This window comes from Peromyscus californicus, unplaced genomic scaffold, assembly GCF_007827085.1.
Source record: "Peromyscus californicus insignis strain IS unplaced genomic scaffold, ASM782708v3 Scaffold_20__1_contigs__length_68692818, whole genome shotgun sequence".
Classification (NCBI taxonomy): domain Eukaryota; kingdom Metazoa; phylum Chordata; class Mammalia; order Rodentia; family Cricetidae; genus Peromyscus; species Peromyscus californicus.
In genome coordinates this window covers 1,043,714-1,070,528 of record NW_026294503.1, presented here as the reverse complement: position 1 = coordinate 1,070,528, position 26,815 = coordinate 1,043,714, and the positions used below count along the sequence as shown (strand labels likewise).

The 26,815-nt window shown below is 40.3% G+C and overlaps 1 protein-coding gene across 4 annotated transcripts in view; it reads right to left on the bottom strand.

Annotated features, from left to right (window-relative positions):
* The window catches only part of Cpq (carboxypeptidase Q), a 429,801-nt gene that overhangs the window by 62,735 nt on the left and 340,251 nt on the right, over positions 1 to 26,815 (bottom strand). For 3 of the 4 annotated variants that reach the window (XM_052747579.1, XM_052747576.1, XM_052747577.1), the window contains one exon: positions 12,487 to 12,688. In XM_052747579.1, coding sequence (XP_052603539.1) covers positions 12,487 to 12,688 — 202 coding nt within the window. Of the gene's footprint in view, positions 1 to 11,892; positions 12,343 to 12,486; positions 12,689 to 26,815 lie in introns of those variants that run through there. The other variant, XM_052747578.1, reaches the window with a different exon arrangement.

Here is a 26,815-nt window from a genome sequence, read left to right as displayed (position 1 = left end):
GGGATTCTTGATTCAAGTTTCTTCTTAATTGCTTCCTTTTGTGAAGTGTTGCATTATGGTGAAGTGAGTCAGGCTGCTGGCTTAAATCAGGCCACTGAACTAGAAGACCAGTGGCTCAGAGGGAATGCCAGCTTCCACAGCACTCTGTTTTATAGCTACAAAGTAAATGCTCTAAAGGTCAGCAAATACCGACAAGGCAAGCACATGTTTTGAGATGGTTCATAGAAGGGTTAAGCCGCCTGGTCACACTCTCTACTAGTTCTAAGTACATGAGAGCATGACGAGAGCAAGGCCTCTTCAAATTTTTAAAAATATAAAACACCCAACACTCCCAAGCTTCTTTCTGAATATCAACTGTATAGAGCGAAACTGACTTGCAAATACATTGTCACTTGTCAAATGCATTCCATTCTCACTGGAGCTCTGTAAAACACTATTGACATCATCTTGCAGGTCAGGGAATAGCAGTTCCAAGAAGTTGTCTGAAACACTCTGCCAGAAAGTGATGAGTCCTGTTCCTCCAACATGACACTTGTTGCCTCTGCACTGGGAATGGTAGCGAAGTGATTTGCTTAGTTTAGGTGTTTAGGCATGTCTTTGGGACGTTCATGACTGTTTGTCCACTCTGCTTTGCTCTTGGGAAGCAGGCACAGAAGAGTAGATGGATGATGTTACCACACAGAACTCTAAGTGTAAACCTGTGTAGGGAAAGGAGGCAGGAGCAGGAGAGGCGTCTCAACAGTGGATAAAAAGGTGGCTATTGCATTCATCTACAGAGACCCTATTCATCTTCCTTTAAAAAGCCACTCACTGACAGTGGCAGTTTGACAAAACAGCTAGTATCACTATGATTTTGCTAAGCATGCTGAATGAGATGAACACAGGCTTTTCTGTGCCTAAGAGGCTGGAAAGCCTGTGCTGTGAGAGGTTCACAGTCATGGTTAAGTTAAGCCTCAGGGGGTAGCTGAAACAAAGGAATGAAGGCAGCATGAAAGGAGAAATTGTGATAAGAGGGAGAATGATGGTGATCGCTTAAGTTCTTCCTTATTGCTTCAGATCATCTGAGCTACAGTTCTGTCACAGAGGGCCGAGGAAGCCTAAACTAACAACAGAAGTTTTGCTTTAATAACTAAACTACTAACAGTGGCTGATTCATGGAGATTTTGTGCTAAGCATTCACCTAAGCTGACCTTTATCTAAAAACATATAACCTCATAAAGTATTATTAGTGCTATTTTGTATTTTAAGAGATTGCAGTTCCAAAGGTTAAATGCCTTACCAAGGTCACATAACTAAAAAGTAGCTGAGTGAAATTCTAAGTCAATTTCCTTAATCCAAACTCTTCATGTCTAACTACAGCTTACCCAGCGGTTCTCCATTTTCAGGACATTTCAGAATCCTCTGCCTATCTCCAGAGCCTCCAAGGATGGAGGAATAGGGTGAGTGCCTGAAGTGTTGTGCTTTTCCCTCCTGTGTCGAAGTCCTGCATTCAATCTTTAAGGCTAGAAAGTGAATTTTGTGTGTGGTATTGGAGTAAATTGATCTTGCATGTTAAGTCTGAGTTCTCTACTTACTACCTTTTTGAATTTTCACAAAGGAAACTAACTCTCTCGGCCACAGAGGCTTCATTTGAAAATTAAAGAATAATTTTCTACATTTCAGAAGGTTGTCATGGAATTCTATGAAATAATGTATGTAAGGCATCTAGCATAATATTTGACTCCCTCTCTCCCTCCCTGTCTCTCTCTCTCTCTCCTGCTCCGTTTTCTTGAATAAATAAACGACACAGTGAAATGGTTGGAGTCAGGAAATAGTACTGTGAAGATCCAGCTGAATCTAGATCCAAAGTCATTGTAAACCTTACATTGACTCATATTTGTAATCTCTTTCCAACTCCATAAATAAAAAATCATTTTAACTCAAGGAATCAGCAATTCCAGATACAAAACCAAAACTAACGTTCAGAATAATAACACCACAGGTTCACCGAAATTTGTACACCTCTGGTAGAAGAACCATACCAAAGGACAAAAGGACCCTAATTGTTTCCCGTAATTGTTATGCTGCTGTTTTTGTTGTTCTTTTTTTGAGACTGTCATGTGTGCATTTGGGACAAAGCGGTGATTAGGATGTTCAATTGAACATTAGGATTTGGGGCAGGAGACAAAGCAAATTCAGATGTAACAACAGCAAGCTTAAGTACAGCCTTTTAGTCTTGCACTTAAATTGAAAGATGGATAAAAAATAGAATTCCTCTTTTGAGAAAAAAAAGTATAATTCATTGGCTACTAAAAGGACTTAGAGACATCAGCCATTCTTGGTAGCAACAAACACACATGAAGCTCAGTCTGGGGCTCTAAATGCCATGACCTTGTAAAAGTAGTGGACTCAGTGAAGAAATGTACAAGGTGGCCTGGTATATTTGTAAATTTATAAAGCAGGAATGTTCCTAGTTACTGTAAGGCTCGTGTTAAAAGCACCCAGGAGGCAGTCAAAGAGGCTTCTACTGCTCAAATGTGTTCAGGCATCAGTAAAAATAATTTCACGACAGAATGAAACATACCAAATGTCATGAAATTCATCAGTTAATAATGATACAAAACAAGTAAATTCATCATCTTTGGAAGACACTAGGGAATAAACTGATGGATTTTTAAATATGTAAATAAAGGAAAGAATGAATGATGAATCCTTCCTTTCTCATAAAGAGTATCTTGGGGTTACCAAAGGAAAAGGCCATTTTTATAGAAGTATGTTAAATAGTTAACAAGGAATAAAGGAACTAAAATACATTAGTTAGAACATGATCCAGTAAAATGTATATGGGATATAAATATATGAGAGATATATGTATATGAAGGTCTAGCTTATCTATCTGTCTGTCTGTCTGAGAGTATCATATATCTACATATAGATGCTGGGGAGAGGGAGAGAGAGGATATCAGATGTTCCTCCTAATGTGAGCAAGCAGAAGCACCTCGTGCATCTTTATCACCATCCAGAATTAGACTCAAATCAGAACAAGCCACTTCAATGACCATTTTGCAAGAAATATGGATAGAGAAGCACAGTCAATAATGTCATGTCATTGCAATCAGGACAAATCCCTGGGCTTCTGAAATAAATAAGTGCAATAAAAAAAATCGAAAAATTGAAGTGAGTTTAATTAGAAAAATCTGGAAACTAGCTATGTAACTGAATATGATAGCAAGAAATTGTTCTAAAATATTTTAGGTGGAAAATGGTATAGTGATATTGTTGTGTATATGAGTCTTTATTTCTGAGAGATATAAATTATTTACAAATGGAGTGATGCTATGTTGGAGACTTGCTTAAAAACCAACTGGTGAAGAAGGTCTAGTTGTGGATGAAATGAACTAAGAGCATCCATAAGTAAAACTGTCCCTACACTGAGTTATAAGTACATGGAGGTATATTGGGCTCTTTTCTATTTCATAGTTGTGTGACATTTTCTGTGGCAACATATTGACAGTGGTGTGGACTGAGTCCAGTGTTGTGCACCATTAAGCAGACAGTCTACCACTTAGCTATAGCTCCAGCCCTGCAATAACGTTTTTCTTATAAGGAATAGCATTATTTACAATCGTAGGCTATAATAAAAAACAGATCAAACTGAATTTACACTCCTCCCTTAATATAAGACTAGAAACTGATTCCATTGGCTTTCAGATCATTTCACATTTTTCCTTATAAACTTAAATGTAGCTTTATTTAGTGTTCCACAATGAAGCCATTTTTCTTATTTTCATGATTATGTAAATCAAATCAGTTGGTTCTCAGTTGTGAACCCCTGGAGAAAAAAGGCTATTTCTTACTTTTGTACTCTCCATAATTCATACATAATATAGCTACCTATTGAATGCATCAATTATATAGAGGCCCAAGATTATGATGGATTAACTTAATGAATTTTCAACTTTACCATGGTGAGAAAGTGATATACATTTGGAAGAAACTGTACTTTGAAGTGTGATCTTTTCCTCACCAATATGCCACTCTACACCATCTGGAGATGCTGAATCCAAGCATCAGGAAGCCATAGTTCCACTTAACCAGTTGGTCATAGGGGAAGTGGTCCATGCAGTAGTGTTACTAGGACATAATGTTTGATAGGTAGGCTATTGAATTATGCATTTGTGACTTAAAGTATCTCACCTTACAGTGAGTTTATTGGTACATAACCCCACTGTTAGTCAAGTATAATGTACAACAAACTGAGAGTCAAATGTATAGGAAGGAGATCCTAGAAGAGCCAATCTTGAGCCCATTAGAGGGGCATCTAAGAAAGCAAAGCCTTTCCAGGCTACGTTATTTGAAGTCATGGAAGACAGCAGTGAGAGAAATAGACAACATAGTATTCATGGGTCATTCTGATGTAGAAAATAGAACAATCCTATAACAATTAAGTGAGTGTTCCTAACCTTTTGCTTTTTCCTCAAGCTCCCATTTCATTCCATAGTTCTCACACTGTGCCTCCTATTGAGTGTGATCTGGGCACCCCTAGCGTGAGCTCTCTGGACTCATAACACTTTTCATCAAGCAGTCTCCTACTGAAGACTTCTGACTTCTTGGCATCATCTGTGAGAGTTTTTGACCTCAAACATGGCCCTTGTTCATCTGCCTGGACACACCCAACTGTTCTCACTGCCTACAACTTCATGGATGAGCCTCCCAGAGCAGCCTTTCTCCTGACTTCTACCTGCCTGGCTTCTACTATTTCCTCACCAGGAATGTCCTTCTTTACTTTTTCTGTCTGGTCTAATGCTACGTGGCTTTCATCATCAAGGTTCAGCTCCCCTCTGGCAGCATGTTCCTGTGTTCTGTCCTAGGGCTCTGGCAGGTAGTTCACATGTGTTACTTATTGTCACATTGCACAAAACACCTGTCTTTTACTGTTACTTAACTTTTCTTGTGCTCTGTTCATTTTCAGATCAATACATCTAATCATTAAACTTTTTATGTTCCAGGTAATATTGGGCACCATGGGTATGTAAAGAACAAAGTACTCTCTTGACCCCCAGTCTAGTTAAGGAGACAAAATACAAAGCACATTCACTTTAAAGTGAAAGTTTGTATTCTAGTTTTAAATAACCATTCCAGGCAACACAGGAAGATGCTTCATCAGTCAGTATGTGACAAGCTGAACCAGCCCTGCAATGTAGAAAGCCACTCTTCACCTAATCTGCAATCAGCATGGGTGGCTTGGGGACTACAGGACTGGGGACCAGGAGGCTTATGCTGGAGTTGAAGCAAATCTGCTGTGAAGGAGAAGCACATGAGAAGCTCATTTATTTTGAGCTTAATGAGCAACTTGAGATACGGAAGTGGGTGCTGAACAAATCTATTTAGAAGCCAGTAGTCAAGGGATGGTAACGGGAGAGTTCTGACTCATCCAAGCTAACGAGGTACAAGGTAGCCACCAGCTAAACATGGTTATAACCCTGCTGCTGTCCAGTATTTTTGTTTTTCACTATTTTTAATGTAGTTCTTTGTAATAGTCTATTCCCTCCTAGTGCCACTCCCTTTGTTGAGTCTTCAGGGGAACAGATCTAGCCGGCTGTATTCAGGTAGACAGTACCTGGCTTATGCTATTTAAGACATGCTGACCGAATAAAATTTTCACAGCTCTTTACACAAGGAACTGAGAACTCCTGCCACAAATCAGAGAGCTACATTCTAATGTTCTCAGAGAGGAGAAAACTCCTCAGCTTGGAACACTGACTTCTTTGAATACCACTGAACAGACTCTTTACCACAGGAGGAAATCTCCCATTTAGGGACAGTAGGGGATGCAGAACTGCTGGAGTACTACATTCCATCTGGTGATGAGGAAACATGTATCCTTGATTGAGATGATGAATCTTGTACCTATTTTACATGAGCTTGTGCCCTTGCTGACTGCTTTCTCAGAAGATTTTAGAAGAAAGGCATTTGGAAATGTCAAAATAAAAAGTTTTAGTTTAGTTCTGTTGTTATTATGCAAGACACTAGACAATAATAAACAAGACTAAAATATGCAAAATTCTGAATAATATGTATATTTGGGATCTCAGTGGAGACAGAGATGAGAGAAACTACTACATGAATCATTCAAAACAACGCAGTGTGTAAAGGAAGAAGCCCATGCAATGAATCCATATCGTCACTGAGGTGGCTAGCACATTTTAGTTAAAAAACTTCTCTCACAGTATTTTATTTGGAGATGGACAGATATTATACCCACAGAGTTTGACATTATTTATTGACCAAATTTATTCAGCATTAGACTCGTGAACACTTCAGTGAGGGGCAGACACTTCTCCTCAGGCATGAATTCTAGGCGTTTAAGAGACTCACGATCATAAGAGCAGAACACGCACCATAAGGAGAAGGGAGCTTGGGTTGGTGAACACGCTCTAGTGACAGCTTTCCAAGCTACAAGAGATGAGAGAAAGCTTGAACGGGGTAAGTGTGAAGAGCTGAACCATGGAATTAGCTGTGGCTAAAGTAACAGGGGAGGTCCAGGTACACAGAAGTTTGGGAACGGAAGGTGGTTCCAGGAATTCCAGTTTGACTGGACACTAGGAGATACACAGAAAAGCACAGATGAGCCACACAAGACAAGGGGTGGAACAAGAAGGGCTTTCCACTCCAGGCTAAGTAGACCCTTTGGTTATGTGTAACAGCTGGAGATTGGACAGATTTCACATAAAAAGGGATGACCAGATATCATAGCTTCTTTTAACTGTTTACTCAATGGAAATCCTCATCTTCTTCTTAAATTTCCTTATACATCAGGAAGCTTTTCAATGAATACCAAAAAGGATCCCACTTATGCCAGGAAGTAAATTTTGATCAGTGTTCACCAATCTTGGTAGTTTACTATGCTTCATTAGTATGATACAATTTAGCCAGAGAGGGGTCACATTTTTTTCATCAGTGAGATGGAAGGAAGCCTGTTTTATTAATTCTTGAAAGAATTCCTCACTCTGAAAAAAGGGATATAAATTATAGAGAGCCTCTCTTCCATGACCATACAATGTGGAAAATCTGCTGCTTTGAACAACCACAGCATGCCAAGGAGGGTGGGGTGAAACATGGAAAGGACTGAGACGCTTGGTGTGGCTGGAAACTAAACTGAGCACTCAGCTAGGCTGGGGCAGAGCTCAAAGGCAAGGCACGTGTGCAAGGCCCTGGGTTTCATGCCCAGTACTGTAAAGGTGGGAAAAACGGGCAAAAGCAAAAGTTCTCTGTAGTTACTTACTCTGGGTTTCTTTGTAAAGACACTCTTACTGCCTTTCTGTCTTTGATCTTCTGTTTTATTTTCCAGATAAAAGTATCTTGATTGTTAGGTAGATTTTTAATTTAGAAAGTCCACAATGGAGTCAGGGACCTGATTAGGGGGATGGGAACTCAGCATGCAGGTGAGCAGTGGGGGTAAACATGTGGGGGTGCTAGAGATGTGCTAACCAAGGCTCACTGACTAGACAGCGTGGTGTGCAAGGGTATAGATCTTGTCTATATGTGTCTCTGACTCCCTAGTGTCACAGCAAAGGACTAGTCAGGATACTGGGTAACAAATGAGCAATCTTCAGAAAGAGAACCATATCTTTCACTCATATAGTTAGAAGCTGTGATGCAGAGCACACACTCAAGGCCTGTAATTCTTTCCAGAACACTACAATTAGGAAACACTTTAGATCCTGTAGCAGAGGAAGGAGCTTATTGGGAGATGTGGAATAAGAGGAGCCTCATCTAATTTTCTCATCAGGTGTGAGTGTGTGTGTGTGTGTGTGTGTTTCTTTCTTTCTTTTTTTTTTTAATGTATTTAAGCAACTGAGACCATATGCTTCAGCACTGAGGCATCAGACCAACAACAATAACAAGAAAGAGTCTCATCACTTCACCCTCATCACTTCACCCTAAGCCAAAACCCAAACTGAGAACATCAAGCAATTACTCAATATTCAAAGTCTGTATGGTACTAACTGAGAGCAGTTTAGAGCCTGAGGTCATTGTAATGTCACTCTTATACTGCCCTTGAGGGAGTCGGGACAGGTGTACTAGAAGGCATGTTTATAAGCATCTTTACTGGTGTACTAGAAGATAAGTTTATAAATGTTGGAGATATTGCTGGCTGTATAGAAGTCGTAGTCTGCCATGGCCTGGCATCTTATCTCAAAAGCTCGGCAACATGGAGCTCCCTCCCTAAGCAAAGCTTCCTGCTCTCTACCTGCCCTTAATTGGAGAATGTCCCTGGGCCTGGGGACTGATCTTATCTAAAAACTGTCTCTAAAACCAGATGCCTGATTCATCTTTAGCTTGACCTTTCACTCAGATCCCTGTTGAGAAGGTTTGTGCTAGGGACTCTGCTATAGGACCCTGCTGCCACAGACTTAGCCTCATGATAGGAGTGTGCCACTTTATGCAAATTAGGGTTTGTCCCCAGGTTCCCCAATCCTATATATTCCTTATATTCTGTAATAAAATCGAGCTGACTCACCAAAATCTGTCTCCTGGAGGGCTGTCTCTGTTATGCTCATGGGCCACTAAAGCTTTCTGTCACCTTATCTTCCTCTTTACCCTCTGGGCCTGTTGGCTACCAGGCCCAGAGGGGAAAGAGAACCCCCAAATATAAACATCTCTCCATTTCTTTCCATGTAAGAGAAATGAGCCTACTTGTTTCAGGCTAATGTATATATTTTCTTCAAATATTTTAAACTTTTGGAGATTGTTTCCTCAACATCTTTTATTTTCTCCATATTCTTATTATAAGAGAATAAACATTTATCAGGAAAACAATGATCTTTAATGTTTTAGTTTCTTCTCTCAGGTCATAATGACAAGAATTCAAATATTTTCCCCAATTAAACTAAAAGCTATAGAAGATGTTTAAAAAATAGAAAGAATTGACCTTAAAGTTGAAGAAATGGGTCAGTGACCACAGGAGGCAGGATGCACCCAAACTTCTAATAACTCACAAACAAGGCTGTGTGCGCAACTAAAGGACCAGGCTGTGGGTGAACACCACAGTGCTGCAGAAAATCAGAGGGCTACAGAACACTGTGGACTGAGGTAGGATTTGCGAACACAAGACTGTACTGAAGAGGAGGAAGAACAGAGATGTCGGTGGAGGCAGGGGGATGGCTGGGGTCTGAGATCTCAAGGGAAGAGCTTTAGCAGGAAAGTACACCCCAAACACTGTATTAAATCTCTTTCTACCTGAAGTATTCTATTTCTGCTGCTAATTCATCGTCCTGTTGGATTAAAATCCATTACAGATTTCATCTTGCTCAGCAGGACTTTCTCTCTCTTCTCCCAAAGATGACATTTTCATAAACTGACCTACTTCTCTTCAATAATTAGTGAAAATCATACTGAATTTAATTCAATCTGTGCTCTCAATTACTAGTTTTTCTATTAAGCATACATGAAACACTCAAGAAAAACTGAGGCCCAGACATCAGATTATGGATATTTAACAGGTTTAGAAGACAAGGAGGGATCAATAAGTGTTTTTTTGATCAATAGAAGAAACGAGAGAAGAAGAAAAAATAGAGCTTTGATATGCAGTAATGCAAAGCATCGTTTAAACAGTATTTTGAATCCTTGCCCTAGGGCAGGTGGGTATCAGGTGCCTCGGCTTCAGGAATACAGACTGCACATGAAATAAACATGACGTATACTTCCATTTTCTTTCAGGTCAATTATGGTTGTTATCTTTTTCTGAAGTTCTGGAATGTTTCATTATCCCATGTGTTACAGGGTGAGCAGTACCATCATCTCTTCCAGGAATAACCCAAATTTGAAACAACAAAAGATAGCTTAGGGCCGGCAAGATGACTCAGTGGATAAAGGTACCTGCTGCATTCTGATGGCCTGCATTCTGGTACCTACAGGATGGGAGGAAAGAACTAATTCCCAGAAAGTTGTCCTCTGATGTGTGCCTTTGTATATGTACAAACACACAGATACATACACACACATACACAAGCATGCACACATGCACATACACATGTACACATGCACACACACAGGAACACACATACACAGCAACACACATACATAGTAACACACACACACATAAACAGGTAACAATATTTGTTTTAAAGGTATCTTCATGGTAGCAATGGACAGGTGTCAACCCTGTGCTTCCATCTCACAATACTGTAAGGAAACAGCAAAGAATATAGGAAAACATTCATAGTCATCCAAAATGAAATACTGACTCTACAGAAAACCTGCGGACCTGGATGAGGAAGGAGGAGAACAAGGACTGTGAGGAGAAACAAGCACTTATTTACAATAACAAACTCCTTTCTCCCAGAAGTAATGAGCTGAAATCCTTTGCATAAGCAAAAGCTGAACAAGACAAACATTTTAGACACTGTCTAGACTCCTCTGTGTTGCTGCATAGTGTGCGGAAAAGGCCAGCACCCTGGACATCAAAATGGCCTGATCTCAGGTTGACTCTGACTTGTGAAAGTCATATAATATCTCTGAGTCTATTTCCCCATCTTTAAAATAAGGGTAAATTGTACCAAATTCCAAAGGATGGTCTCAGATTAAAGACAGCGTTTTAAAGGAAGTTTGACTGGGGGCCTCATGAATGGCGGAAGGTCAGTAAAGTGCACCTTACTAATTCTGCAACCCAAACAGGCACAGATTTCTCATTCCCCTCTGCTATGTGAAAAATCAAACCTGATCTGCTGAGGCTAAGAGGGATGGTACCTCATTACCTTACATGGCAGTAATCAATCTACCTGTTCATTTTATGCAGATCAAGTCCTATGGAACATAGACATTGGAAGGAATAAGGTGACAGGCTCTTGTGATCAAACACAGCAAAACAAGGTGGCGCAGGGGTTGGTATAAGGTTTTTATTTCTCAATTCTGCTGTAGATTTTAGCTCCTCCTGCCTCTTTGGCCACTGCTGGTCAGTCTCCAGTCCACTTCACTCTGACTCACTAGCCCTTTCCTCACAGCAGCTGACTTAGTGGTTCCCAAAAGAAGGCTCAGTGAGAAAATGTAAAATTTGATCAAATGGTCCCATGCCACTCAAAGCACAAGCTTTCATCCCTATATTTTGACATCCACAGATCATATATATAATGTTTTGGATATGTCAAATAATTGTGCACCATTCTAAATGGAAATATGGATTTCAGAGAATTTGAAGTTTTTGTTAAAATATGCATAGGACAAATGGACAGAATTTGAATCTTCCATTATAACAAAGAAAAGACCTAATTTTTAGTTATGGATATTATTGTAAATTTCCAAACCTAAAATATGACTTTAAAACTCACAATATCTCAAGAACAGACTTTCTTTAAAATGTGAATCTGTGTAGCTGCTGGTGGAATCTGTTTGTAAGCAGGAAACACAGTGACAAAAGTAGACCTGGAGAGCCTATCTTTGTACATATATCATGTGAGAGTTCTGGAAACAGTAATGTTAAATAGCTGAAAGGGTAGGCTTTCCATTTATATAATGCAAATGCAGAACAATTTGCAGATGGATATCTGGATAGTCCTTTTGACTATGGATATGTATTTGATTATGATATGTATTGGAGGCACAATGTAGGTTCATAAACAATACCAATAAGTCTTTGCATGGCTTGTTTTGGGCAAATTTGTAAAACAGCACAAGTTTATATTCTTGAAATCTGTTCCCATCTCTGTTCCTATAACTCCTAGGTGTATTTGCATTTCATAATTTCATTTCTGTCCCTGGCTTAAGAGTTCTGTTTAGGAGAGTCATACCACAAATCACCAATCAGGGTAAGTCAGTTTATGCCCAATCTATGGTATTTGTGTGTGTGTGTGTGTGTGTGTGTGTGTGTGTGTGTGTGTGTGTATGTGTGTGTGTGGTCATGCTTGTGTTCCTGTCAAAGTCAGAGATGAGAGTTGGTTCTCCCTTCCACCATCTGGGTCCTGGAGATCAAACTCATGTTTGAAATCCTGATAGCAGGTGACTTTTCCCACTGAGCCATCTTCTCAGCCCTATGTCCGAACTCTTATCAAACACAATTATAAGGAAGCATCCCACCCTCAAAGAGTGAATCTTTCATCGTAACAGTTCAGATACAACAGTGTGTGGGTATAGCACATCAAAGTCAGTGAGGGTCCCTAGTAGAGGCTAGGATAGAAGTTGTCAGCACTGACTGCCTTCTACTTTATTTCTCAAAGTTTGGTTGTGAAATCATCAAACATATTCTTAAAAACAAATCAAAATCAACAGCAGATTTGTAGGCTGAATTCTGGAATCATTCACTGCAGATCTTGGAGAGGGAAGCACAGAGGAGAAGCAAATGCAGAATAGGCACCATTATCCCAACTGTGGAAATAACCAGAGTAGACCTCAGTGACAAAGACACAGAACGTGCATGTGTGGTCTGCAGTAACCACTGGGACATTTAAGTAGAGATTTTATTTGAATTGGTGACAGCATACAGGACATCATCTTCACTTTTGGTCTTACCAGGCACTCCAGCTTGGATCCAGAAGTTAATATCTGTTCCTTCTCCATCACTAAAGACGTTGGTGACATTGAGGGGCTGCAGCAGACTCATGATCTCCTTCATGATAGCCCTGGCCTTGTCACTGCCGGTGAACTGCAGCCCAGTGGGTAAGTAGGTTCCAGAGTCAGACTCCATCACTAGACTGTAGTTGGAAACATTGGCCTAAATAAAATTTAAAAAGAGATAAATGTTTGATTCCCATCTACTGCTTCTGTGCTATCAAATAATTCACCTCCTCACAAATTGTTATCAAAATAATACTGCTCTGCCCTGATCAATATCTACTCTGTGTATTTCCTGATGGTTCTAACATGTACAATTTCCCATCCTGGGGTTTGCCAAACCAAAGAGTTAACTGGAAAGTTACAAAAAATGTAATGGAGGGAATGTAATAGAACTGCACATGATTTTTATAACAATAATAGTTTTTGAACCACTTTGCTTAAGGCACTACTGTATTAGAATGTGCTATGTATTCTGCAGGAGAAGTAAAGGAAACATCAATCTTACCCAACTATGTACCTTGTAAGCTAAAGAATAGTTGCTCTAGCAAGACATGCCCACTGGTGCAACTGTGACACAATGTCATGAGAATAACCAGGCATTTTCACCTTCTGATTGGATTTAAGTCCTGCTCCAGAAGATGAAACCCAGGCTGAGTGCCGTTATCAGGCCAAGAACCTATGGCTAGACAAATCACAGTTCCTAGGGAAGAAACTAATACTATTATGCTGTTAAATGGACATAGTATTAGACTGACTTCTAATGACTTATTGTTATACCCATAGATTAATGCATCTTTCACTCCTCATCAAAGAAGCTTCTATTTGCACCGGATGGTGATTAACACACAAAGCAGCAACGGGCCAGGAGCAGAAGATAAAAGATTTCAGAATTCTCAGTCTTAACTTGAATATACCGCACCTCATCCTCCCAAAACTTAGAGGTAATTGCCAAAGAAGGGGCAGAAAATCTATAAGAGCCAGAGGTGGTGGATGACTACAGGAGACAGTGTCTTCTGGACAGAGCAGGGTAGCAGTACACAAAAACACACAGCTGTTGTGACATGTGCAAGCTCAAGTCAGATCAAATCTCAGCACAGATGAGGGGTTAGGCACAAAATTCTATCCCTAGCTTTGGAGTGATTGGCAATTGTGAACTGCTGGAAAAGAAACGGTCAATTTTCTGTGGGAGTACAGCCCATGGTGCGCTGACCACGCTCCCGTGGAAGGCTCCACATTCAAGGATATATGGGCAGCAAAATTAGTCTTGGTGGAGAAAACAGAAGAAAAAACAGAAGACACAAAGTTAGGGGTGATGGATCTGAGGAGAGTTTGGGGAGGGGTGAATATGATCAAAACACACTGCACACAATTCTAAAACAAGTAATACTGTTTTTAAAAAATGAAGTTAGCAAAGCAGGATCCTACTCATAGCTGTGTCTTCATTTAATTTTCAGTGAAAGGTCCAAGGTACTTATAATAAATGCAGCTATCTTTGCTCTCAGCTGTAGCTACTGCCTATTGGTACCACCATTTGAATTACTAATGTGCAGCATATTCATACTTATACCCTATATGAAGGGCTCATCTAACTGAATATTGCTGCAAGGTTAGCAGTAGATGTGTAATCTGGCAGTCTTAATATTTTTCTCTGCTCTACCGCTACTCCAAACACTGCAGGAAGGAGAAAAGTAAAACTATAATATATCTTGTAAATGAAAATAGAGTTGGGCAATCTTATGTGTGAAGGTTCCCAAGTTGCAGACAGATCCTGTGTTTTCAACAAGAAAGGCAGGTGAAACGTTCTTAACTACATGCTGCTTAGGTTAAAAGTGGAGCTAGTTAGCAGTTTAGTGGCCATACCTGACACTAAAGAGAAGGGTGGGATCATTTATATTTTATTCCTTATACAGCAACTGGCACTCCTGACTACCAAGGAGAATGACTAGTCACCCCATCTCTCCTTATATCAACACACCTTGAACCTTGCCTTCTCTGTCTTCAGGATGTGACAAATTCTTTTACTTAAGTTTGAGTATGAACTTGTAGCCTTTTTAAAACCAAAGTAAAAGTAGTTGCATGGATCTAACTTACTAGGGCTTCTAACACATCTCCTAAGTGCTTTCTCAGTTTCTTGAATTGCAAAAGAGTAGAAATCCCAGAGACAGGGACTTTGCAATGTCACTGTGCAATGGCAGGATAGATGGGTGCTCAAAACATAATGTAAACAAAGGAGCTTCTAGAGATGCACGAGCTGTGACCAGGAGAGATGAAGAGTCTAGGCTTTGGAATTATCCAGTCTGAGTTGGATCCCCATGCTTAACAATCTTTAGCTGTGTGCCTTTCCTTTTGATGTAAACTCCCAGTTTATTCTTCCATGAAATGGGGATGGTAAATCACACCTAGTCCATAGAGATTGGAGAAGCTGCAGTTTGGACCCAGGTATATGGGACATTTGATAAAAAGCAGCATCACTGGTTTTACTGGTTTTTCTCTTTTTAGTATTGAGCAACTCAGAGTGTCAAGGACGGTACCAGGGTAGAGTATCCTGTTCACTGATTACGATGACAGGAAATAGGTCTGCAGCACTTCCTCCAAGCCAGGCCTTGTAGGGAATGCTTTACTGCTCATCCCATGGACTGCTAAGAAAGGCTAGTATAGTTTTTGTACAAGTGCATACAAGCCTCTGAGGCTGAGTCAGGTTACCAAACTTCCTCAAAGTTACCTGGCTAGCCATAGAGAAAAGTGTGTGGTACAAGTACAGCCCAGTTCTGCCTTTCATCACTTTGTGTCCCATCTCTAGATGGCCACTTCTAATTTTCAAGCCACAAGTCTTTCAGTCAGAGATACAAGGAGTACAGTCAAACAAATGAATAGATTTTAATTTTTACACAGCCATAATTCAGTATACTCAGAATTTATTATTTCTGCTAATAAAGTAATTTAATTAAGCACAGAGAGGAGTGAAAAACACAAATAAAACATCTTGCTACACAATTTCCTTCCAATTAGGAATCAAAAACCTAAAACAATAAAACTTCCCTTCAAGCCAAATAAAACAGGACGTGAACAGACATCAGCAAACCAGAGTCCTGGTGTAGATAGAGATGCTTGATTTCAATCCATGTGTGGTTCCATTAGCTGCTGCTAACTTGATAGCAGTGTGCTATTGTTTTCTATTCTTATATAAACATTGCCGTATGTTTCCTATAAAGAAGCAAGAAAACAAGCAATCCACCATATGTGACACCACTTCTCTCCAGTTATGGAGTCATTATCTAAGCTTTGGGACACCACTCTTTACAAAGGAACTGGAATGAACCACTCAGGAATGTGTGGTCACAAACATCCAGATTACTCAGCATGAGCAGCTCAGTGTAGGTAGGGAAAGCTGATCACTGTTAGTGACAGGGAGGAGAGCCATGCTCCATGTCACCCCTTCTCAGTGCACGCAGCAAGATATCCCATTGCTTGTTTGCAGAGCATGGAGAAAAGCCTACTTCTTGAGACAAAATGCTTGGTTGCTGAGATGACCAACTCTGGAAAAAAAAAACAACAACAACAACTGGGACACACAGAGAAGAGTCTAAACAGCTCAAGGATAAGTCAGGATGTGATCTGTAACCTCACTTCTCTCTTAACAAAGCTGGTGTGTCCATTAGGAGCCATGGAAACGATCCCTCATTGCCACGTAATGTACATAACCCAAAGCAGAAGAATGCTCTCTGTGACCTCCTACTGCAATTCTCAGATCAGTTACCATCTGCTCAGGGTTGGGCGTTCACAGCTATCATATGCTGCAATCACATCCTGCCACACTTCTTTTTCCCCTTTATTCTTTTTCTTAAGGGTTAAGCAACTCAGCCAAAAGCAATTTGGTAACCATTAGCATTCTTTGGCTGCAATGCAAGATTAAAAAGAAGGGAACTTCTGAAAATACGTATTGAATGTTTTAAATTGCTTGCTTTGTAATATAAACACAAGGAAAGTGTGTATCGTCTTTGCTTTTATAAAATTCCAGGTGATTATTTTTTAAAAAATATGGACCCATGTTCCATAACTTCTCCTTATCTCCCTAAAATTAATTTCAGTTTTTTAAACTTTTTAACTTTCTCTTAACATAGAGAAAATAATTCACCAGAAAATCATGAGAAAATATGCCCATTTCCCACATTTCTCAGCATGTCTTTTTTTTTTTTAATTTAAAGTGACAGTGAAATACTCAAATCAAATGAAAGGAAAGGAACCTCACAATTTTTTGAATTAGTAGTGTAGTGTCCTCACTTTAATCTTCAAAGAAGAGAGAGTCTGTACTGACACGGGGCAATTGGCCCCATACCACTTTCTGGCTGTTAATGCTTCACAGACGATGGTGGTGGCAACACTGTTTGGTCAGGTGGTAAGCTCAAAGGAAATTCTGAAAGCAAACCATCTCATGTGTGCTGGGTGGCTGCAATCGCTCATCTTCTGCAGGGACCCTCACCCCAGGATGGCAGGCATCGGCTCTTTATAGAGCTTCAGGCCAAACCCAGTCCTGACTGGAGGCTGGGCAGAGAAACATCTCTTACCATATGAAGTAAGAAACAGGTTTTGATTTCTGGTCAGGTCTGTCCTGGAGCTCAAACTTTGTATTTCTGACTATCTCCAGCATTTGATTCTGAACAGCCATGGGTACCCAGGGGAGAGGTAGGAAAAGAATGATGACAAGGTCGAGTGCCATACGTTATTTTCACTTGACAGCTAAACTAGCTGAAGCCTGGGGAAATGGGCAGCCTTGGGTACGTTACATTAGGACTAAAATTGCAGGTACCTATTGCAGTTTAGCCTCCATTGTGCTGGAGACGGGAGCAGAACAAACAGCTCCCTGAAGCCCATACCTATCACTCAGTGTGTGTGTGCAGAGGTATTCTGCTGTGGGACAATCCTTGTCCCATTTTTACAATGTCATTTGAAGCACTTTGGGTTTCAGTGAATTCTCTTCTTGTGCTAGTCCATTGATAGCCCTTAAATGTATTACGACATATGACTGCTCCATAAATGTCACTATGGCAACTGTAATGAGTCAGCAGGCTAAAAATATTGAATGAACATCAGCTAAAAGATATATTTAATTACATAGGAAATAGCACTATATTCATTCTGCTATTTGAAAAATAATGAAATGTCTAGGGTATTTGATTAATTGGCTTAAAGGGGGCTACATGTCATATTAATGTCTTCCACCAAAGTCTATAGTTTTATTATTGATGTAACAACATAATTAATGAAAGTCATGGGACTCAAGATCTCATGGTAATATTTTGATTTTCGCTGTGCCATACATTGACCCAGTTCTTCATGTCACTGGCTTCATATTCATTTCCATATGGAGCTATAGAAATGTCCTATACAGCAGCTTTCTAAGGACAGCTTTCTCACCTTCCATCTCTTTCAATCCCTCTGCCCCATTACCCTGTCAGTCTCTACTTGTCCCTACAACTCTTCTCCTTCTGTAGGTTCAAAAGTCAGAACTGAATCCTCAATGAGAGAAGCACTTCCTTCCATTGACCCCCTTCCTTGATACCAGGATCTTTAAGGGAAGAAACAGGCACAGCTCTGTGTTTGATGAGGCTGGTGTGCCTGACAGCAAAGTGTTTTCTGGGCAACTTCTCTTGTCCTGCTGTTGGGTGGGAAGCCTACATCAGCCTCTTTAAATGTCTTTGAGATTATGGCTGACAGCTGGATTCATTATCTTATAGCCAGACATGTCATTTAAAAAAATATTATCATTGTATTAATAAAGGTTCTCTAGAGGAACAGAACCGATAGAATGAATCTCTCTATGTATGTGTGTATATGTGTGTATGAATATACATATATAAACATATATGTGTGCATAATATATATATGTAATATATATAAAGACATATATATGTTATTTATTAGAATGGCTTACAGGCTGTGGTCCAGCTAACTCATTAACGATTGCCTATGAATGGAAGGTCCAAGAATCCAGTTGTTTAGTCCATGAGGCTGGATGGTCTTCATTCTACACCAGAATCCTGAAGAAGTAGGCTCTAATACCAGTGAAGGGACAGACTTGCTAGGTAAGGTGAGAGCAAGCAGGCAAAGAGAGGGCTTCCTTCTCCCATGTCCGTACATAGGCTGCCAGCAGAAGGTGTGGTCCAGGTTAAAGGTGGGTCTCACCACTTGAAGGTCTGGATTAGAAGTGGGTCTTCACACTTCAAAGATACACATTAGAAGTGGGTCTTCCCATGTCAAATAATTTAAGGAAAAAAAAAAACCTCACAGGTGTTCTCAATCATTTGGATTTCAGTTAATTTCAAATGTAATCAAGTTAACAACCAAGAATAACCATGGTAATAATCATATTTTTTTGTCTTGAAAAAATAGACTGCTTTATACTCAAGAACCAACATAGTCCAAAGCCACTCCAACCTAACTCATGAGATTTCCCTCTAGGAAATCAGACAGCACTTCAACACTTTCTTGGTTGTGACAATATTTCCATATGCTTTATTTGTTCAAATACTTTACTAATACTAGTGAGGATCTGAAATGTAGCTTTAATAAGAATTTTTTTTTAAGCATGCTTTTCCTTTTCCACTTTCAGAAGCACAGTAGTGGGTCTGAAGCTTCTTGAAAAAAAGTGAAAGCCTAATAGAAGCTTCAGGGATCTTGGCTCACTCAGTGAGCTCATGACTCACTTCTTTCCAAGCCTTTCATGATGAGCACACCACAGCCCTGTCTAATATGCTGGCCTGTTGCACTTCATTCCATTTATGTTTTCTTCTTGTTTTGCTCCTATAAAAATTCAAGGCCTCCTATAAGTAAAATTTCCAAGGCCAGATTAAAAGAGTCAGGAAATGCTCAAGAGCCTAGAAGAGGCAAGGGACAAAGTTGTGCATATCTGTGCTGCATTTCCAGTTTAATAACAGCGCGTATGAGCAGCTCAATAAACACTGATGGGGAGAGGTAGAACTGGGAATTTAGAAAGGACTCCACTGGCAAGCTAAGGACACTGTATAGCTCTAGCTGTGGCTGCTGATGTAAGAGGGAAGACAGAGTGATGCTCTACTGAGCTTCCATTATCTTGGAAAAGAAAGCAAACCTCTAGATCCTTGAAATAGCTGCTGTTGGGGCCTCTTGTGCGTGTTTGTAATCCCAGCCACTTAGGCTGAAAGAGGAGCCTTGCAAGTTCAAGGCCACCTTGTCTCAGTAAAAATAGACATCAGGGCATGGAGAGATGACTTAGAGGTTAAGAGCACTGGCTGCTCCTCCGAAGGATCAATTTGGTTCCCAAAACTCAAAGGTAGCTCACAACACCTGTACCTAGCTCCAGGAATCCAATACCCTTATCGGGGCTTTGTGGGTACATATGCAATGTGTGTGCATATATGCATCAATAAAAATAAAAGTAGATTTTTTTAAAAGTAGAAAGAGGGCTGAGTATATTTTTCAGTGGTAGAACACTTGTCTCAGTGACCAAGGGCCCAGGCTTAATCCTCAGAATTGGAAAAAGAAAAACTCAGCAGTAATTTTTAAAGGATTCATGTCTGTGGGGAATTATTTTTATTGTCTTTATAATGATGGATACTGAATAAAATAATGGAAGTCTCCAAGGACATTTTTAAAAGATGCAGAAACCTTTAATTTTTATAACATCTTTCCTTATATATTGGTCATCAACTAAAGTAAAAGACAAAGTATTAAGTCTTATTTTAGTAGAGATGTTTATTCAGGGAGAAAAATGAGTTTATTCAATAGTGATTGGGAAGAAGCTGAGGTGTGGGTGGCCATGCATCCCTATTAGTCCTGGGCAGACTTAGTTTTCATGCCTACCTCAGTATGATTATTAGTGGGGCCCCATTTCTTTTACAGCAATGTCTTCGTTTTAACAGTAGATCATATGTAAAAATTATTTACAAAGACCTGGATAGCACTGCATGGGGCAGAGATTTCCAGCAGATACTGACTGGTTGCCACACTAAATGTGAGGTTTTTTATGAACATGTGTCAAAGCCAGAAAGAAACTACAGGAAAGCCTGGATAAAACTTTGGTAAAAGAGCTAATGTTAATCCTAAGAAAAAGCCACTATTCTGGAAGTTCTCATGCAATGAGAATCATGCTTGTTTACAGTATATCCTCAGGTCCCAGCCAAGAGGAACCTTGAAATATTTGACAATGGAAGAAATGAATGAAGGGGCACTAAGCTATGTATCCAAATATTGCCACTAAGATATGTCACTTTACCAGAGCAGGTACGGCAAAGTCTAAAAGCATAAGGCAAGTATGTCCCACAGAAAGTACACCCTCAAATATCAAATATCTTTCCCAAAATTTTATAGGTGCTAGCAAAACATTCCAGGGCTGAGATCACAAGTGACCATTAAATCGCAGATACTGATTGAATGACACTTGGCTTCCACCCGGAAACACTGCCTTCCCTTGGCTTCTGGGATCTGAAACTGTCCACTCTCTTTATGTCTTACTGGTGCTCCTTCTCAGTTTTTATTGCTTTTCTCAGTTCTTTGGCCTCTGGGTATTGAGTGGTCAGAAACAGTATTAAAACACCTTGTTTTCCCCCAGTTTACACCCTGCTGGAAATCACAACCGGTTTTAAGTGATTTTATTTTGTGATGAAGTCCAAGTTCATATCCCTGTATCTTTCTCCTGAATTTCACATTCATATTAAACAGCTATTCGTGTGTTAGTTTCCTATGCTGATGTAACAAATCACTACAGTTTAATAACATGAAACAAAGAAATATGTTCTCTTTGTTACAAAGTGACTTTTGCAGGGCTAAAGGCAAGATGCTGGTAGAGCTTATGGGCTCCTTCTGGGGCCTCTGAGAATCCTTCTTCCTTATTTTCTAGACCCCATTTTAAGGTGTGTTACTTTTGTTCATGTTGCATTTGTTTAACTCTGTGAAACTGTGTTACACTGTGCTGGTGTAAAACACCTAATGGACTATAAAGAACCGAATGGCCAATAGCAAGGCAAGAGAAAGGATAGGCGGGGCTGGCAGGAAGAAAGTATATATGGAAGAAGAAAACTGGGAGGGGAGAGCTAAAATCTAGGAGCCAGAGAAGGAGGAAGACTCCAGGGGTCAGCCACCTAGCTACACAGCAAGTCACGGAGTACGAGTAAGATTTATAGAAGTAAGAGAACGGGAAAAGCCCAGAAGCAAAAGGTAGATGGGATAATTTAAGATAAGGAAAGCTGGCTAGAAACTAAGCCAAACTAAGGCTGGGCATTCATAAGTAATAATAAACTTCTGCATGTGATTTATTTGGGAGCAAGGTAGCAGGCCACCCACAAAAGAGCAAAAACCTCCAACAATACCAGAGGCTATCTACATTCTTTGTCTCATAGTCCCATCACATTGCCTTTTCTTTGCCCATCTCTGCCATTACATTGCTTCTTTCTTCTTTGGTCTTCTGACCTCTAAGGAGGAATGACTTACTAAACAGCAAAAGCACTGAGGTCATTGAGTCTTAAAATATTGATAGTCATTCTCAACATCATGTGGGTTTTACCTTCCAAATGCAATGGATCAACTAATCCGGTTGCTCTACTTTCAGCATCCATCTGGATGCCAGCAGCTCTGGACCTCACTCTCCAATAGGAGTGCTGTGCTAGTGCCCAGATTGTCTTTCCATCTCTCCATTTGGCAGCCTCTTCTCTGCACAGTAATCCTGTTCATGAATCTACTCCCCTCAAACTCTCCATGTGGCTTTCATCTCAGCGTGAAAAGCAGAGCCCTTATATTTGTGTGTAAATTCCTGGTCAGACCTGACCTTCCATTGTTCTCATGCCCACTCAACCACCATCCCTACCAGCCCTTCTTGTGCCAACCACCTCCAGTTCCTTACAATTTGCACTTGGGCACTCTCCATGAGTTCTGATTTTCTCAAGCTCCCTCCAGTTTCCTTCAGGGCTCTGCTAAAATGTAATCTTAGACAGTTTCTTCCTGACTACCTCATGTGGAATAAGACTTCCTCCCTTGCTCCTGGTAGTTGTCTTTAGCTGTCTTATTCAGCCTTATTTTCCTCCTTTGTATCAACAGTAAGATCCCCTTTTTATTATGTCCCTCTTCCTCCCCTTGTATATATGCCCTTTGTGATATTCTTGCCAGGTGTTTATCCAGGCAGGTCCTCTGATTTTTTTTCTAATAAGAGATGCTGGTAAAAGTGAGCACACATGGCAGCAGACAACCAGACTTGAACTCTTTTTGTGTGATAATAGAAAGTCCACGACAGGAAGGCTTCATCTTGTACAGTCCTATGTCAGACACACACAGAAACTGCCTTAGGGTGAGAAACCACCAGGGAAGAACAGGCCAGTTGACAGCTGACTCCAGTTTCCATACACATAAGTGAGGCTACCTCTGACTGCCCAGCCTAGCCAAGTGGCCAGATGACTACAACCTACTGGCCACTGTTGCTGGATAAAATGCTGGACACTCAATTAAATAAGTAAGTTTTCAGTATTTAGAAGCACATAGGTTCTGTAATAATATTCCAATGAGTCTGTAACAGCACCAAGAACATGTGTGCTCAATAACAAGGTTTTGAATGAGTGGACATCTCATAGTACTACTCAGAGAAGATATGTGTGTTTGCATAGAAACTGGCAGGGTGGGTAAGTTATAATTTTAACATTAAATAAATTAAGGAGTCAGTCTTATAATTCTGTTAAAGTGGGGTCTCCCCTCTCTGTTGAACACATGTGTGGACTCTGAATGTGTTGAAATTCCTAAAATGGTTTTTGATTCTTGGGCTTCTTTGGCCAAAGAATGGAGGAATGTCATGATTAGGAAAAATCTGAGGAAAGTGCTGCTAGTTACTTGGTTTATGATTCCAGAAGCCTCAGATAGTCTATAAAGTATTGAATGGACACTTCAAAAGAGAACAAGCAAGTTATCTGCAAGATTATCCCTAACCAAGAGAACTGGTTGGCCTGTAAGATGGGACAAGCTGGTCCATCTGATGGTTTTTAGGGGCCAATTGTCTTGGGTGAAAGTGCTTCAATTCTGGACCCCTGCGCTCTGCTCTCAGCCCAGCAGCAAAGTCATCGTTTGACCATTTGTTTGTGCAGATTATGAGTCTACCCTGCTCACGCATCTCCAACAGCTTGAATCTGACTCAGAGAAGTGGCCCAGGAGGCCTGACTAGACCCAGGTGCTTTTTATTAGTGACCTTCCTCCCTGCTTTTTCCTTTCCTCTGCTCCACTTTAAACACATTTCCACCCCACTCGTTCATTGAGTGCCAAGCATCGTCCTCCACAGCACCCCTCTCTCAACCTCTCAGTATCTACAAACTCTTCTTCATGCCTCTCTGTCAAAGGTTAAGCATTCTCCGATATCCCTCTCTCCGTTTTGTCTTACTCTTCTCTTCAGTACTCACCCTTGTCTATGTGGTCTCTTAATTATCTAACCAGTCTATTATCAGTCTTTACTTGACTGGAACCAAGAGGAGGATAAAGTTTAAAATAGTGTGTGGCACTTAGGAAGCTTGAGAGAACATGTGCTGAGAGAAAGAATAGATACATTCATGCATGCATGTTTTATGTTCACATACATGTATGTGGATATAGTCACACAGATAAGCCTAGCTCTCAGGAGCACAAAACCAAGACAGCAGCAGCAGCAGCAGCAGCAGCAGCAGCAGCAGCAGCAGCAGCAGCGGCGGCGGCGGCGGCGGCGCACACCTTTAATCCCAGCACTCGGGAGGCAGAGCCAGGCGGATCTCTATGAGTTCGAGGCCAGCCTGGGCTACCAAGTGAGTTCCAGGAAAGGCGCAAAGCTACACAAAGAAACCCTGTCTTGAAAAACCAAAAAAAAAAAAAAAAAAATGTAAGGTTTGATAGAGTATAAATGCTAAAAACCAATCCTTACACTCACAGAAGGTGAGAGTAAAACTGTGATGTCTGTAGGTTGGGAGGGCCGAGGAGAGAGCAATGGGAAGGGTGACCAGTGTGTGCTCAGCTACAGTTAGCTAGAAACAGGAAGATCTGATGAGCTACTCTAGCAGGTGCTATCGGGCAAGAGTACAAGAAAGGACTTGGATGGTCCTCACACTAAAGGAATGATGTGTTTGAAGAGACAGGACTTTACTACATCTAATCAGTGTACCAGAGCATTCACCTTACCTCTTCATAATTATAATTTTAAGTTTTTATGTATCAGACAGAAATAAGTTCAAAAAATAAAATAAAAAGAATAGAAAGAGAGAGGGAGGGAAGTGGTCATGGCTACAAAAGGCCAACATGAGGGCCTATGTGGGTGATAAAAATGTCCTGTGTTCTTAGACCCTTGTTAGAGGGTCAACACCCTTGTTAGAGTTTTAAAAGATGTCACTTTGTGTAAAAGAAGTCAAAGGCACATGAGAACTCACTTGTTATTATGTGGAAAGGAATTAATATTTTCTTAGAATAAAAAATAACTTAAAAATTATTATATAAAAGCACTTTCCAGTAAGCTGTCTAGCATGAGGTCAGTTTTAAAAACAATGGCCATAAGTTAGGGAAATACAAGTGAAATTTGTACTGTCCTTTTAATAAGGGAAGGTAATCTCACTTGGAGGCTGAGCATGCTTATTTTCTCCTTTCAGGCAGAGCTGGGGTGAATGCATCCTCAGCAGAGCCTGTCTTCTGGGAGCCTCCACGTGTTCGTCTACTCGAAGGAAACGGCTGGCCACGGGAGGGAGGGAGGTAAGCAACGGGAAACAAACTGCCAAGTGAAAATTTAAATGGAATTCAAAAAATATTAAAAATACAGTTTTAAAACCTTAAGGTTTGTTATGTTAAAGCTGGTAGAACATGAGGCTAATAACACTCAGCATAATCAGCAAGACTCAATCACAGGAACCAATAAATGCATCTTGGGGCCACTGAGAGCTTTACCAATCGCTTTTCATAGTCCCCGAGCTTTAAAGTAGTCAGGCAAAATGAAGGGAAATAATAAACAGATGAGGCAATTTGACTTTGAAAAGAGTTAAGATAACTTAATAGGTATATTTTAGATAAAAGGAGGCTAAGGAATTATAGTGATCACAAGGAGAGATCCAAATAGGCGCCTGCAATGAGCTAAGGGGATGAGGAGAGACAATTTCCGTCCTCTGAGAACAGTAATAAACAGAAACAGCAATCATCAGAGGGAAGAAGAGAAAGCAGCTAAGGTAGAAAATAGCTTCAAATGTGCTAGAAATAATGGCTACTCTGAGGAGCCACCTGAGGAGCACTTAGGAGTCTAGCCACAGAAAAGCCCAAGGTGAGGGAAACCACAGAACCAGGCAGGCCCACCGCCCTCTTTGCCCCATTTCTGCCTCTTTCCTCTGGTGTCCCTGGTGCTTGAAGACTGCAGATGACCAGGCTAGGTGTGCAGGTGACCACCCTAAGAGGTGGCTGGCCCCAGAGCAGAGTGGAGACTGCACTCCTCACGCCCCTAGTGACTACAAGTGGAGACGTGAAGAGGTGAAGGCTCCATGACACTTGATGTACTTCCTGGCCAGTCACTGAACTACTCTGGCCTCTGTTTTCTTGTTTGTAAAATGGGGGTATTCCTAGTTATTTTGCAGATTTATTAAGGCAGGAGTTCTTATCTGGGGTGTGCTTGGGAATCCATTGATTGGAGCAGGTCTGGGAATTTAAAAAGGAAACAATTATTTATTTTTCTGAACCTGCAACAGAAATTTAAACTCTTTAATATAATTTGTTGAGATTATAATACAACTACATCATTTCCCCTTTCCTTTCCTCCCCCCAAACCCTCCCACATACAAACCCCAACTCTCTCAAATTAATGGCCTCTTAGAATTTCTTTAGATTATGGAGTTTAGCAACAAACCACAGCAGAACCTGTCACTTTGTCAGCAACAGATACCAGATATTTTCATGTCATGTTAGAGATACTGCAAAAAATAATCTCAAAATAACTTATATGTTCATCACATTGAAATGATGGCAACAATTAAATCATAGTTAAAAGTTGTTACTTAATACATTTTAAATATCATACATAAAATGATTTAAATTCAGTTTAAAAACATAGATAACTGATTTTTAATAATGATCCTGTCCTTACAGCACCATGCTTTTTACTTTATATATTTAATTTTAAAATTGTTCAGGGCACATGCAGTGGCCAGAGTTCTCTGGTGGCAATTTTATTAATGATAAAGATAACTGTCCCCATTTTAAATCTTGTTACACTCACTTGAGTTACTGTGCCCTGGACACTGTGAGTGCGGGTCCTGTTTCTGTTCTATAATTAATGAATGAC